Source organism: Bicyclus anynana, chromosome 23, assembly GCF_947172395.1.
Source record: "Bicyclus anynana chromosome 23, ilBicAnyn1.1, whole genome shotgun sequence".
NCBI lineage: Eukaryota > Metazoa > Arthropoda > Insecta > Lepidoptera > Nymphalidae > Bicyclus > Bicyclus anynana.
In genome coordinates, this window is record NC_069105.1 from 3,530,071 (window position 1) to 3,546,777 (window position 16,707).

At 38.4% G+C, this 16,707-nt stretch overlaps 1 protein-coding gene across 8 annotated transcripts in view; it reads left to right on the forward strand.

Moving 5' to 3' along the window:
• LOC112049977 (ubinuclein-1) overlaps positions 1-16,707 on the forward strand; it is a 34,568-nt gene that overhangs the window by 1,613 nt on the left and 16,248 nt on the right. For 7 of the 8 annotated variants that reach the window (XM_024088056.2, XM_024088053.2, XM_024088058.2 and 4 more), the window contains exons 2-10: positions 2,085-2,186; positions 2,894-3,001; positions 3,927-4,061; positions 5,444-5,578; positions 11,137-11,221; positions 11,438-11,549; positions 12,333-12,464; positions 13,671-13,822; positions 16,500-16,683. In XM_024088056.2, coding sequence (XP_023943824.2) covers positions 2,085-2,186; positions 2,894-3,001; positions 3,927-4,061; positions 5,444-5,578; positions 11,137-11,221; positions 11,438-11,549; positions 12,333-12,464; positions 13,671-13,822; positions 16,500-16,683 — 1,145 coding nt within the window. The remainder of the gene's footprint in view (positions 1-2,084; positions 2,187-2,893; positions 3,002-3,926; positions 4,062-5,443; positions 5,579-11,136; positions 11,222-11,437; positions 11,550-12,332; positions 12,465-13,670; positions 13,823-16,499; positions 16,684-16,707) is intronic. The other variant, XM_024088054.2, reaches the window with a different exon arrangement.

Below are 16,707 nucleotides of genomic sequence, written 5' to 3' on the forward strand. Positions count from 1 at the left end.
TTATTGAGATTTTTGGGTAATAGTTTTAGAATTAATTTGTCAATTTATTTACGAACGCTTACTTTCAGTTGTTAGTTATTACCTATTCAATATTAACTGGCGACGTCGCGCAACTTTGTCTGCATGGATTTAAATTTTTAACGGATACTTTTTCACATAAAGTCTGACAAGTTTGTTGATGACATTACCATGATATACGGACGACGGGGGGAAAGTCTGCGCGGGTGTGAAATTGTGCGTGCGGGGAAGCGGGAGTGTTACGAACGAAGTTGCCAAGCTATACGTCATTTTCGATTTTACAAAAACAAAGTCTCTCAAGCTTAGCAAAACTAACTTATCAAACTTAAAAGCTTAACTCAACAAAAAGAGATTGTTTATTAAATGACGAAATTGTGAGGTACGAAAAAACGGAGGTCAAATTGAGATCCTCTTACTATTTTTGAAGTCAGTTAAAAATTTCAAAAACAGCTGTTTTATTTTAATTTTAATTAAGACATCTTTAAACCTAGACTATTTTATTATTAATAATATATATAGTAATAGGTATACACTGAACTTTCAGCTTTTATTAAATTACGATAAAATTATTTTAATTTATTGCAAGCCTCTAAACATATAATAGGTAAAGTTAAACAAAAACAACTGCTCAGTTTCCTTGTAGCTATTTTCAATTTAATCACATTAATTATGAAGGCGAAAGTTTGTGTGTAAGTTTGTACCTATGTTTGTTCCTTAAAGCTCTTGCAGAACTTTATGTGTCATCAAAATTGTCTTCTCAATCTGAATCTGAAATAAGTTGAATCCAAAAGACAGTGGATAACAACTTATATCGCTACTGAAGCTATTTGGCTGAAATTTGGAATGGAAATAGATTTTTACTCTGGATTAACACATAGGCTACTTTTCATCGCAGAAAAATCCATGGTACCCGTGGGATTTGTGAAAAACTAAATTCCACGCGGACGAAGTCGCGGGCGTCCGCTAGTTAATAATAATATAAATATATTATGTAGTATATTTTAAGTAGATTCTGCCTACTAAAACAATAGTCAACATTTGAAAAAAAAACAAGAAGTTCTTTAATAAGAAATAAATAATGAAAAAATAAGAAATAAAAAATGGCCTTTAATCTCGGACTGTTAATTACATATATTATACTTAATCATCATCATCGTCATTATCAGCCGATGGACACCCACAGCTGAACATAAGCCTCTTGCATGGACTTCCAAACATAACAGTCTCAAGCCGCCTCCAGATTCCAGTGGCTCCCTGCAACCCGCTCAATGTCCTTGGTCCACCTATACTTAATATGATCACTATCTTGGATTGGCTTGCGCTTGACTACAATCATGCCTGATGGTGAGCAATGATGAGGTCTAAGATGAAGCGCACTTGCCTAGAGGATGCCTATTCAGTATTCACACGTGCCTTGAAGGTACACAAATTGTAGGTGTCAGGAAACACAGAAACCGGAAGGGCATTCAGCATCATAGCTGTTCTAATTAGAAACATTGACACAAAATGTTTAGTGCGGGTTGACTGAAAGTTGACAACAAACGGCCATTTTTACTAAATTTATACAACTCCAGAGCAGTCAGGTTGTCCTACGACATATGCCTCCTCCAGATTTTGCCACTGCTTGGTATCTAGCTTTTGCTTTTCCTCGCAATCCTTTCGGCAGGTCATCTTCCCATATTTTGTGTGGTTACTCTTGCCTCCTTTTCCCATCTCTGGGGTACCATTGCATGACCTCTTTGGACCATTTGTCTTTTGGGATCTGACTATGTTACCGTCCAGCGCCACTTCTGCCTTTTAACCTTTTTAAAAACTCTGTAACACCAGGGGCTTTTTGGATTTGCTAAAACCTTAGACAGAGTTGTGTAGTGCTTCTCTATAATACCTACTTGTGCAGTACAAATTATTTTTATGCCAATTTAACTCTGTTTCACTACCAAATTTAAATTAATTGACACTATTTATCTACATTTTTTATTGTTATTGATTATTATCGGTAATCAACACTTTATTTTCAGAGATTTTAATGTCCTACTGCAAAAACTCATTCAATATTCATTTTACAGAGAAAGAAGAAAGTAGAAAACGGTAAAACAACGGGGCTGGAACCTTTTTCTGACAATGACGATGATGTAGAGAGAGTTGCCAGAAAATTTGAACAGAAATATGTAAGTAACTACCAATCTGATGTTTGGCCTAGTCTACCCTTGTCTAGCCTTTATTTTCCCTTTCATGTTCTGTCATAATCAACCCATATTCATCGCACTGCTGAGAGGAGACCTCTCAGACTGAGAGGGGTTAGGCCAATAGTCCACCACAGTGGCCCAATGCGGATTGGCGGACTTTATACACGCAGACAATGAGAAAATTCTCTGGTATGCAGATTTCCTCACAAAGTTTTTCCTTCACCGTTTGTGACATGTAATATTTAATTTCTTAAAATGCACACAACTGAAAAGTTGGCGGTCCATGTCCCAGACTGATTTCAAATCAATCTGGAATCCTGAGGCACAGAGGTCATATCTACTGGGATATCACGGCTCAGAGATCAGTCTGGACAATAATCTAATCAAATTGCTGTAAGGTATATTATTTAGTTTGTTCATAATATTATAATTATGAGGGTTTGTTTATCAACATCATCAGTGTTTAATGTTACATTAAAGTAATTAGGTTCCACTTAGTAAATACAGAGAGCAGTGGAAGTCTGGAGGAGGCCTATGCCGAAAGGCACACTGTGTTAAGAGATATTCTTTAAAAAATAAAAACAGAATGTAATGTAAAAAAAAATGTAATTTCTTATGCCAGAATAAAGGGCTTAATATTATCATATTAAATAACTAGATTAATTAAGTGTTAATTACAATCTTTTCAGGGTGGCAACAGTACATATGGAAGAAAAGGCAGATCTAAATACGATGAGTTTGCAGACATTGGTGCAGGTTATGATGAAAATGACTCCTTCATTGACAACACACATGGCGTAAGTTTCATTGATACAGCAAATATGGGCAGTTTAGTTTTAATGACAAAAGCAAAATGCGAAGTACACATAATATTTATTTTATAACATGATTTTTTATAACAATTCAGTTATAGGGGTAGACCCATAAGTAATAGAACATGAAAAAAAATGTGATGGACCTGCCAATGCATAGCTTTAAGCAATGTGTTTAAAAAACATTTGCTTAGTCGAGGTTACTACACCATCAATAAGTTCCTTAATGATAAAGATGCTTGGAGGCCGTTGTTGGATCAGCTTCCACCTTCACACAGAAAGTAAAATTATAACAAATTGTAATGTATATTATAATACTGTATGATTTTTTTTTAAAGAGCAACTGTTGAGTTTCTTGCCGGTTTTTTCTTAGCAGAATCTGCCTTCCAAACCGGTGGTAGAATCTTTACAAATAGTCAACTGACGTATCAAAAGTGCTTGTAAACTGAGTCTACTTAAACATGAGCTAAATGCGAGTGCAGCCATATCATGTGAACTATCATAACATTATGGTGTAGTCGTTACTTAGGTTAAGGTATAGTACCTTATGACATAAGTGCGGTAAGTTGTGAACTGTGATGATATTGTGTTTTGCACACAGCCTACAACTTAACATTGGTGTGATCGATACTTGGGCTAAGTTAAACAAATTAGTACTCAATATGTTATAAATAAAATTGAAGTGTGTCTGTAATTTCAAGATAACTGTGTTTTTCTCTTCTTCTTCTTTGCCTTCTTGGTAGCTTGGTTAGCTGGAGTGACTCCAGTGGGGATCAGCACCAAATGGTCCTACGTACACCAAGCCCTAGTGGCCAAGTGCGGAAAAGGCACAGAAAAGAAGTAGAAGAAGAACTGTGTTTTCTCGAGTGATTATAGTTATTTGTTTAGACAATTTGTATGTTTTTTCCAGTACGATGAGATGATACCTCCTGAATGTGATACAGTGCACGGTGGTTTCTACATAAACTGTGGCTCACTGGAGTTCAAGTCTGTGCCAGAGAACCAATCAACTGTGTCCGACGGTGATCCAAATAGACGGAATAAGGTTAGTGTGTCCATTTTTAAATATTTAGGGTTCTGTACCTCAAAACGAAAAATCATTTTGATGGCCTCCGTGGCAGCGTAATGCGCGGTGGATTTACAAGACGGAGTATTGAGATTTTCTAAATTAGTCCAGGTCTGGCTGGTGGGAGGCTTCAGCCGTGGGTAGTACCACCCTACCAGCAAAGATTTACCGCCAAGCGATTTAGCGTTCCGAACTAGAAAGCTACTTCATGATATTTATCAATGAATAAGTTTGGCTAGGTCATAATATTATAAGGATGCGATATAAGGGACACAATTTAAGATCTATTTCGTCGTCATCGTCATCAACCCATATTCGGCTCACTACTGAGCTCGAGTCTCCTATCAGAATGAGAGGGGTAAGGCTAATACACACACAGAGAATTAAGACAATTCTCCGGTATGCAGGTTTCCTGACGATGTTTTCCTTCACCGATTGAGACACGTGATATTTAATTTCTTAAAATGCACACAACTGAAAAGTTGGAGGTGCATGCCCCGGACTGGATTCGAACCCACACGACTCCGGAATCGGAGGCAGAGGTCATATCCACTGGGCTATCACGGCTCATTCATTATTGGGCTATATTCATTTTAGAACACATGTTCCTTTGTCATTTTTAATTAATTTTCTTTAAAGAATATAACCCTAGAGTCATGGGAAATACCCCCGATCACCCTGTATAGTATAACGCGACTGGTAGCAGCGACAGTGTACCATCATTTTGTGGTAGAGGAAACACCTCGAGTAGGTCCCAGGACTTGTGACCTTGGGTGTAGGTTTAAATGTACCTTTTAAAAATCATTAACTCTCTCCTCCCCTGCCCGATGTTCTTCATGCCCCCACTAAACAATTTATGATTGATAATTACAACACAAAGCATTATCACTAACGCGACTAGCAGCGTGACTAAAGAACTGAACACCAATCATCAAATACTCTTTTATTCATACAAATTTTAGCAGACTCAGAAGTGGACTACAAAAATGAGAAAACCAATGTCGAACAAAGATTGACCTTGAGTGGAGTCACGAACTTGTGATCGTTGTATGTAGGGTTAAGGGATCCCTTGACAGTTAACTCCCCTTTTCCACTCAAGTCACTCTCCCCGCCTATCCGAAGTAACCCATAAAGAATTACACAACAAAAAATGTAGACGGCTCGAACGCCACAAGCACACTGAAGCCGACCGTACGACGAGCGCCTTACATCGCAAGTCGTTCCCGCCAACCGATCGCTACCCTTCTCTAACTCCCTACTATTTACGGAAGTCGCGCTACCTAGCGTCGGCACGAGATCGAGATTTATCGAGAAAACACCTCCTTTTGAACTCGTAACAATAAGTACCTCTGGTTTTTCAGAGACGCATCTCATCGAGCAGCAGTGAAGACGAGTCATCGGAGAGCTCCTCAGAGTCCGACAGTCAAGAGGCAAAGGACCCCAAGGTCATCACCAACGGTGCCCACGACTCGCACAACACTGAACACAGGAAGAAGGTAAACCCTGTACACAGTGCTAGTATATAGTGGCATTTTTCTTTTTTTCTAGTTTCCTTTATTTATTTTGACCTCTTTGGTGCAGTTGGTATAATGCTAACGCTTGAAAAATCCCTCCGTACTAATATAAATACAAAAGTCTAATATAATTATGGCTTGGCAAGTTCGTTATGACACTCCCTTGATATGCGGGCGACGGGGGGAAGGACTGCGTGGGTGTGAAGTCGTGCGCGCGGGCATCGCTACCGCCCCTCTCGGCCCGCACGAAACATCGGGAATGTTACGAAACAAGTTCGGTGATGACACTCCCGTGATATGTGGGCGACGGGGGGGAAGGACTGCGCGGGTGTGAAGTCATGCGCGTGGGGCATCCTTACCCCCTTTCGGCCCGCGCGAAACATCGGGAGTGTTACGAAGCAAGTTCGTTGATGACACTCCCGTGATATGTGGGCGATGGGGGAAGGACTGCGCGGGTGTGAAGTCGTGCGCGCGGGGCATCGCTACCCCCCTCTCGGCCCGCGCGATACATCGGGAGTGTTACGAACGTATTTGCCAAGCTATAGTCTGTCTGTTTGTCTTTTACCTTTTCACGCCCTAACCGCTAAACCGATTTGGATGAAATATTTACACAGGCTAGTTTTTATCTCGGAAATGTCCATGGTTCCCACGAGATTTGTGAATAAACAGAAATTAGCGCGAACGAAGTAGCGGGCGTATGATAGTTATTTAATTTTAAAAGATTTGAAATATATTTTTCTGGTGAGAGGCTTCGTGGCTAGTTACCACCCTACCGGCAAAGACGTACCGCCAAGGGATTTAGTGTCCCGTACGATGCCGTGTAGAAACCAAAAGGGATGTGGATTTTCATCCTTCTCCTAACAAGTTAGTCCGCTTACATTTTAGATTGCATCATCACTTACCATCAAGTGAGATTGTAGTCAAGGGCTAACTTGTGAAAAAAAAGCCGTCCGATATAGACACGACGCGCGCCATTTTGACGAGGTTCATGTGACGTCAGAGTGCAAAAACTAGTGATGGGAATTGGCTTGTTGTAGAGAAAAGATTGAAATAGCTCATTTGATTCACTGAACCTTATCTCTCTCTTAACTTTTTAACTCACTGAAAAAAATCTTTTTACTTGAGTCTTTACAAGACCCCCGGCCTGCGTGGAGTGTTACGAACGAAGTTGCCAAGCTATAGTTATTTTTCTGGCTCACTCAAGAGCTGCCTCTTCACTACTTGTAATAGACAATCTTACGTTTTGAAAAGAAACGTCATGGACGTTCGCTCTAACCAATTGTAACCAGCATAGCGGATGCCCGCGACTTCGTTTACGTAAATCCGTAGGGGTATCATATCCATATCATACCCCTACCCCTACCCTAAGTACCCTATATCCGTCTCCTGGTTCTAAGCTACCTCACCACCAATTTTCAGCCAAATCGGTCCAGCCGTTTTTGAGTTATAAATAGTATAGTAATAAAGTTTCTTTTATAATAATATAGAAATGTAATAAGTTTGCCCCTAAGAAATTCTGACTTATATTTGTTTATTCTAGTAATTATTAAACTATTTGAAAAGTTTTTCTAAGAATTGGAAAAGTAAATTTTTTTTTTTTTATTAACACTGTTAAAATTTTAATATAACAAAGACTTTATACACGAACAAATTGCTTTATAAAGGTAAAAAAAATAATGAATGAGATAGAAAAAAATACCATCCGAAATCATAACTTGCAGATTGGTCGAAAATATGAATACACAAGATTTTAGTTGAGGCGCGGCTAACAACTTTGTATATAAAAGAGAAACAAATGCCAATGGTAATGTATAATATGGGCCATACAATTAAATGTTCATAAATGTTCACCCACTAACCAACCATATTGTAAAAATTCATGACATATGTTCACCTACTAACCTAATTTAATGCAAAATTTTAAACTGTATAATAATGGGCTCATTGTTTCATATATCCTATACATAATGCAATGGCACCGTAAAATTGTAAATGCCGTAAGATTGTAATCTACCTCGCGAGATTGTGAACCGCATTTAACCCAAAAAACCAAACTATATTATAAAAAGGTTTAATAACTAGGAAAATATGCCTTATAGGCCGATAGACGTCCACTGCTGGACATAGGCCTCTTGCATGGACCTCGAAGCACAACGGTCTCGAGCCGCCAGCATCCAGCGGCTCCCTGCAACCCGCTTGATATCCTCGGTCCACCTAGTGGGGGGTCGACCAACACTGCGCTTTCCAGTGCGGATTGCCACTTCAATTTCGCGACTCCCTGAGTTCTGAGACTATGTCAGTGACTTTGGTTTATGTACGGATCTCCTCATTCCTGATTCGATCACGCAGAGAAGCTCAGGTCACTATGGGCCTTATTAGAAGGCTCAAAGTCACTCAGAGGGGGATAGAGCGAGCTATGCTTGGAGTTTAATTATAAACCTAATATAAAACGATTTTATGTTGTGGACAATTGATTGATTCAACTGTGGACAACTACAATTGAGTCTTTATAGACATTAAAGTTATTATATAAAAAGTTATAAATTATATTTTCTTGAAAGAAACTTTAATGTCTATGTAAGGTTAAATGGTGCCATTTGGAATCATGTTTTTTGTTTGATTTTTATATTGTCAAGTTATACATCAGTGTACAGCTGAAAATATGCTTGGAAATTTTAGCTGATGCTTTTTCATTTGCACAGTTATGTTTATTATTTTTTTTTTCTTTTTTTTTTATGTATGTGAAACAATATGGTATGGTTATTGTCAACAGAGTCACCTCAACATATTATTACAATAATAATAGGGACGTACCATCTAATTGCTTCAAAGGATATGTCCCAAAATGGGCCTTTATGGCAATGTCAATGTCATGTAATATAGTCAAATGTCACAAGTTAAAAAAGAAACATTAAATCGTAGACAGAGAAGCATGAAACAAAACAATTCCTTAAATTGCTTTAAAAACGCCATATGTGCGCTTATATCTGCAGACATGTAGCGTGCCAGACACGTGCCGTGGCAGACAAAATAATATTTTTCTATACAGTGTTTATTAACGTATTTATATCTATCTTAACGCGGCGGCGCAGACTTTGACAGACACGGGCCGCGCTTTTTATTATTATTTTTTATTTCTTCGAGGAAAGTATATTAATTTTGTCTGTGCGGTTCATGTCTGTTCAGTCCTTTTCATGAAAGAAGTAAACCTGAAATAAAATTGACAGCGCCTTACACAAATGTCACTAAGACCGCCATTACCAAATGACAATGAGCGCCATAAGATATTAGCGCCGCGTCTGGGGGACTTCTTTTATGAAAGGATTTTACGTGTCTCTAGGTCAGTGTGAATAGACGGCGTCTGTGGGTGTTTGCCACGCTACTTGTCTAGACACAAACGGACCTTTACACGTATCTCTTTGCAATAGGGAAATCTCCTACCGAGAGTCTTCCTCTCCACAGAAAACCGCATACCAGAGAATTTTCTTTATTCTCTGCGTGTGTGAAGTCTGCCAATCCGCATTGGGCCATCGTGGTGGACTATTGGCTTAACCCCTCTCATTCTGAGAGAAAATTCGAGCTCCTCAGTGAGCCGAATACGGGTTGATAATAATGACGACGCAGTTCCGTGTTAACTCTGAAGATTAATTTAAACAAAAAAGTATTTTTAGGGGAGATTTAGTCAGTGGCGATCACAATATATTTGTAACGGTCATCGTAAATCAGGGACTTCTTGAAGAGCTGCAGAGTCGATACACCAAGAAGAAGAAGAAGCCATAAAATGAAAAATTAAATTGAATATTTCCTCGGTCGAGCTCTAAAAAGCTGCGCTATGCTTATGATCATACTAACAGATACTAACCCATCATGTCTGTGACTTGGCCAACGCTGGATAGGTTATATCGCATGAATTGATCAAATTTATTGTATTTAGTGATCATTGATTTTGATCATATATCGTTTAGTTCGATGATCAGATGGTCGTTCCAGTTTGACTCTCAAATTAGGTGAACTGATGTTATGACTTATAGTCCAGGAAACAGTTTTACAAATCATTACTGTCGAGCTTTGTTTACGTGAGTACAGTAAAAGCTTCTTATTCACGCTTCCTTTATTTACGTTTTCACTATTCGCGGATTAAAAAATTGCGTCCCAATTCCTATATTCGCGGCTCTGACTGACGAAACTGACGTAAAATCTGCAAATTTAAACTTTAACTTACAAGTACCTATTGCCGAAATTGCGAAAGGAATGCCACTGCTTAAAATCATTCTGAATAGAATCTTTTAAAATATGACAAGTAAGAAATAAGAAAAAATTTCAAAATTCTTCAAACCATTGTCTAAGACTGAAGATAATGGTTATTCAATAACTTCAATTAATTGTTTTTCTTAATATATTTGTTTTTTATTTTGTCACCCAAGAACGTATCCCATAGAATTCCATATGAAATACCATGCCATATTCACGGTTTCTGTATTCGCAACACATTTAGAGAACATATCCCCGCAAATAATGAGCTTTTACTGTATAGCTTAAAACTGCGCTAATATTAAGTTATATAGTATTAAACAAAGTCGCTTTCTCTGTCCCTGTGTATGCTCAAATCTTTAAAACTACGCAACGGATTTTGGTAGGAGAGCGTGGGACGCTAAACTTGCAGTTACTAAAGCGTCATGGGAATCGATTAGATTTGGTAAATTAGATGATAGAAATAATAAGTGGTTATATACTTTTAGCGGTGGGGATAAAAAAACTTCAGACTTTAAAGACAATTTTTATTACTTTGGTTTACTGAAAATCAACAGAAAACATGAGCGATTATTCAGGAGATTCTGTCATTTACACTTATGGTTCGATAATAGACATATAAGGGTTTTATTTTGTAACTTTGGAACCCTCCTATTCCATTATGTTATGCTCAAATCGTCAGATTTTCGAAATGCACACCTTTTAACTATCAACTTACCTGCCTTATCTTAATCTGACGTGATGGTTGAGTATTTCTGAACTTACCTACCCACTAATATTAAGACTCATAAGGGAGGGTATACTCCCTTATGTTAATCTGCAACGCTCTAGTAACTGCAAAAATCCCCTCTTTGACTCCCCTACCATTAGAGTTATTATTTAGAATTTAAAGTAAAAAAAAATTGTAATATAAACAATGAGCCTCAATAGCTCAACGGTAAGAGCGGTCGGACTCATCACCGAGTGGCGGTGGTTCGATCCCCGCGTTGTTGGTCTATTCGTACCCACTCTTAATACTGTCTTTCCTGACTACTTGGAGGGGAATGAGAATATTGGTCATATTTAACAGACATGGCAAATATTCTTTAAAAAAAGAAGAAAAAATATTTGAGACACAAATTCAATTCAATTCAAAGCCTTTATTAATTAAAGTTTTACATAATTTTTAACAACATTAAGCTTTTTTTTTATGCTATATATATTAGTAGGTTAGTATATTAATATGTTAGCGTAACTGTTAAACAAGAGTTTGAGTTGAGACACAAATAAAGATCTTTAATTATTTCCAGAAGAACAAAACTGACAAGAAGAAAGCGAAGAAAGTGAGAAGGACCGATTCCTCTGCTGCAACTTCCGGAAAGCAGACTTCTGATGGTGAGAAAATTCTTTCTTTTCCCACTTACACAAAGTAGTTTCAACCACAATTTGACTCTTGGCTGTTTAACAATAGAAATTACTGAATTCATACGAAGTTCTTGAAATATGTACTTAATACTGTATGAGTATTTATATGTAGAATATAAATATCTTTTATATTGAAGAGGGAGAGAAACCTGATAATGATGAATTAAATTTTTCTTTTCTTTTCAGATAACGTTCACGCGGATGCCGAGAGCGCAGACTCCAGAACGTCCCAGTCGGATTCTTTGACTTCCAAACCAGCGCCGAGCTCGGAGAACGCTATCACTTCGGACAGCTCCAGGTATCATATCACTTTGACTGAGGGGTAATGATAATGACAGATCCTACTAATATTATAAACGCGAAAGTTTGTATGGATGTATGTTTCTTTGGATGTTTTTACCGCCGCTACTATTGAAGCGATTTGGCTGAAATTTGAAATGGAAATAGATTAAATGGAATTAGATATACTGAATTAAGATATAGGCTACTCTTTACTTTACTTTTTATCCCGAAAAACCCATGGATTCCCAAAATTTGCGAAAACCTGATGAATCACCTGAAACTTAAAGTTGAGATAGATTATAGTATGGATTAACACATAGGCTATTTTTTATCCCGAAAAAATCATGATTGCTGCGGGATTTGTGAAAAATTTAATAGGCTACTCGCCTGCCTAGAAACTCTAATCATATTTTTATTTGTGAAAATAATCTCGTGATTGTAATATTTTTATAAAACAAAATTGTATTATTATCACGTCACCGTAAACGCCAATCATAAACTGTGACGTTATTCGCTAAAAGGCATCGGCTTGTGATTGGCGCTTGCGGTGACGTGATATATCACATCACTGCAAACGCCAATCACGCTGTTATCTCTATGAATGACGTCACTTGCTAACGTGATGTGTTCGGCGGCAAAAATTTTACGTAGATATTTTTCATTTATGTTGATTTTTTTTACTGGTTATTATTGACGGGACAAAATAAAATATAGCTTATAATACTTCCATAATTCAGTTTAAACACTGTTTACAAAAGAGGCAAGTAGTTTTCTATATTTTGACTGTTATGTATGACAGAGACATAGAAGCGAAGGTGGAAGTGAAGCTGCCGCAGCCGGTGCAGGAGCTGCTGGAGGAGCTGGACAAGTTGGTGCAGGGCGGAGACACCCCGCCGCCCGACCGCAGCAAGACTGACCAGGTTATCCTTCGGTATGCCCTTATATATTCTTTTTTAACCCATATTTATTACCACGTTTAAAAACGACAGTCGAAGTTTTTTTTTTTTTATTCTTTACAAGTTAGCCCTTGACTACAATCTCACCTGATGGTAAGTGATGATGCAGTCTAAGATGGAAGCTGGCTAACTTGTTAGGAGGAGGATGAAAATCCACAACCCTTTCGGTTTATACACGGCATTGTACCGGAACGCTAAATCGCTTGGCGGTACGTCTTTGCCGGTAGGGTGGTAACTAGCCACGGCCGAAGCCTCCCACCAGCCAGACCTGGACAAATTAAGAAAATCTCAATCGGCCCAGCCAGGGATCGAACCCAGAACCTCCGTTTTGTAAATCCACCGCGCATACCACTGCGCCACGGAGGCCGTCAAAAGTAGTCAAAAAATAGTAAATTTCGTGGTATAACTTGAAATAGGACTGATGTTTAAATAGTTATTTATGTCTTTCTTTAGTTTTTGTGAGCAGTTTTTAAAATATTTAGAATAGAAAAGAATAGAAATAAAATGTAAAATTTTTTTTCGACGTGACAGATAGTAACAGTGATTGTACCATTATTTTGTGGTAGAGGAAACAACTCTAGCAGGTCCCAGGACTTGCGACCTTGGGAGTAGGTTTAAGGGATCCCTTAGAATGCACTCCCCTTCCCTGCCCGACATGTTCTCCATGCCCACACTAAACAATTTATGATAAACAATAATTATAACCCAAAACATTATCAATAATCTGAATATGTGACTCAAAGGTGACTGAATGACATAATGATCTAACAACTGATCAATCAATGGTCGGGCTGAAATTTGGCATGCAGGTAGATGTTAAGGCGTAGGCATCCGCTAAGAAAGGATTTTGATCAATTTTTATGATTCATTTTTAGAGTTACAGTTTTAAAAATTTGTTCATAAATCATAAAAAAGCACGAAATTTAATATGATTCAAGAATTTTTAAAATTCAACCCCTAAGTGATAAAATTGGGGTGAAAAGTTTACATTGATTTCCGCTAGTTACAACATGAAACATTTTTGCACAAAATCACTAACGCGACTGGCAGCGTGATGGTGTCTACGCTGCCTAACAAACAACTGAGCTGAAGTCAACAAATACCTTCTTATTTATGCCAACACTAATACCTCTTCCTCCTTTCTAAAATCTTAAATAATGGTTAAAAATGTAATATGTTAGGTTGGACGCGGCGCTGTCCGCGGTGGGCGTGAACGCAGCGATGCGGCGCGCGGCGTGGCACCGCGCCGCCAAGGCGATGCACGAGTCCAGGGTGAAGCTGCTGCAGCGCGTCAAGCACTTGAAGAGCGAGCCCGCGCACGACGCTGACGCCGGTGAGTGTCTATGACGTGGCGTGTAGAGGAAACACCTCGAGCAGGTACCAGGACTTGGGTGTAGGTTTAAGAGATCTCTTTAGAATTAATCAACACTCACCTCTCCTGCTCGACATGTTCTCCATGCCCACACTAAATTATTTATGATCAATAATTACAACATAAAACATTATCAATAATAATCACAACACAACAATATTGCACAAGATCACTATAGTATGCGCGTTATCATCTGAGTCGTCCGGTCATAAAAGTCAAAAAAGATAGGAATGTGCAGCGCGCCTACCTGCGCACCCTAATTATCGATAAACGGCTACCTGCGCACGTGCTAATGATGAGTCAATAATGATTTGGACGATTCTGATTGGTCGGTTTCTAATGTAATTGCATTGCGTATTTTTTTTGCTATAAATGTGTTTACTGCAATTAAATAAATACATTCATGTGTTACTCGTTGCGCACTATGGATACTTTATTTTCTAACGTTGATCTGAAGAAATTACATGGCGATATTAGCCCTCAAGCTCGAACACTGATTCACAACGTATTCCTGTTTCTCAATGAATTGAAAAGTGATCCGAATAAAGTGGCTTCTCTAAATTTCAACAAACCACGTGAAATGGCCGCATTTGTTTGTGGTGTGAGCAGAGCGACAGTGGACCGAATCAAGACGGAAGTATCACAATCAGGCAGTACCTGTATACCAAGAACAAATTTTAAGAAACCACAAACCGTCACTAATATTGACGATTTTGATAAAAGTGTGTTGAAGCGAACTGTAGCTTCATTTTATGAGAATGGAGAGTATCCATCCGTGGCGAAAATTTTAGAAAAATTCCGTGAACAATTACCCGATTTTAAATGCGGCAACACTTCAATGAGAATACTACTGAAGGAGGTTGGGTTCCAGTATAAGAAAAATAGCGAAGGACGTAAATATTTAATGGAAAGAACTGATATTGTTTGTGCTAGAATGGACTTTTTAAGGAAATTGGATTTACTTAGAAGAACTAACGATCAGCGACCACGTTTCTATCTAGACGAAACATGGATTAATCAAAACCATGCAAGAAAGAGGATGTGGCTTGGAAGCAACGATGAAGGAGGTTTCAAGAATCAGCCTGTGGGAAAAGGCCAAAGATTAATAGTTTGCCATGCGGGTTCTGCAAGGACTGGCTTCGTTCCAGATGCGAAGCTAATATTTAAAGCGGTGAAATCAAAGGATGCTGATTACCACACAGAAATGGATGGCGAAACATATATGGCATGGTTTTCCGAATTCCTGAATCTACTTGAAGAGCCCTCAGTTATAATTGTCGATAACGCAAGCTATCATTCGATACAGTTGGAAAAGATACCCACAAGAAACACGAGGAAAGCTGAAATTCAAGAATGGTTGACAAAGAAAAAGATTCCATATTCCAGCAACGAAATTATTGAAGAATTAATAAGAAAAGTAAAAGCCAGTAACCCGCAGAAGGTCTACGCTTTAGACCATCTGGCAAATGAACGAGGTCATGAAGTAATAAGGCTCCCTCCATATCACTGTCAATATAACCCAATAGAATTAATTTGGGCACAAGTAAAGGGAGAAGTTGCGAAGAATAATAATACCTTCAAGATAGCAGATGTCGAAAATCACCTCCACCGAGCCATAGAAAATGTCACACGAGAAGACTGGGCCAAATGTGTTAGGCATGCCGAAGAACTTCAAAACAAAGATTTACAAAAAGCTCTAATTAGAGATCACGCGCCGCTTATAATAAATTTGGCAGAAGACGAAGATTCTGATGATGAAGACTCAGATGAAGATTAATTTTATTTAGTTAATAATTATATAATATGAAATATGTATTATATTAAATCAAATATTGTTAATTTTTTTAATTTTGTGAACAAGATACGATAATAAACTTTACTTATCGATAATATGTCTTTCATTGTTACACCCTTCACTAGACGGCTCCATAAGACCCATAAGTGCAAGCGAGATAGATATAGAGAAATGATTTATGGCCCTAAGACTCAGTTGTTAACGCGCGTATTATAACACATAACATGTGTGTTCCGCTACTTTACAACTTTCATTGTACACCGCGATTTCGGAATAAAATGGCGGTGGATCTATTATGCCATTTATGGATAATAAATGGCTTAATAGATCACATATCCATAAATGGCATAATAGATGCACCGATTTTTTTTCCGAAATCGCGGTGTACGATGTTTATTCCTTATCAAAGTTCGAATATCTTAAGAAAAACACATAATATGCATAAAAAATCAGGTCAACCTTCACATTTTTTTTTTACAGCAATGTAATCTGTACTAATATTATAAAGAAGAATCATTTGTTTATTTGCATTGAATAGGCTCCGAAACTACTGAACCGATTTGGAAAATGCGGGCGACGGGAACGGAAACTACTCGGGTGAAACCGCGTGGCGTCTGCTATACATGATACTAGCGGAAACCCGCGACTCCCTTAGAACCACCGCAAAATCCGTTCTTAGTGGATACCTACTAACTATAAACTACCTCCCTGCCAAATTTCAGTTAAGTACATCGCTAACGCTAAATCGGTTGGCGGTACGTCTTTGTCGGTAGGGTGGTAACTAGCCTCGGCCGAAACAGACCTGAAAAAAATTGAGTTAAAAAAAATCCTTTTTTTTTCCAGCATCAGCGCAAACAGCAGTAGACAGCGCCCACGTGGTCGCATCAGTGAGCAACAGCGCCACCAGCAACAGTAACACCACCACTCCGGCCAGCAAACGCAAGGCGGACACCAACACTGACAACAATGACATCGCTCCAATGAATGATGTTGAGAAGGAAGCGTGCATCGTTGACACTTTAGAACGGTAAGTCCATCAATCCATCTAGTC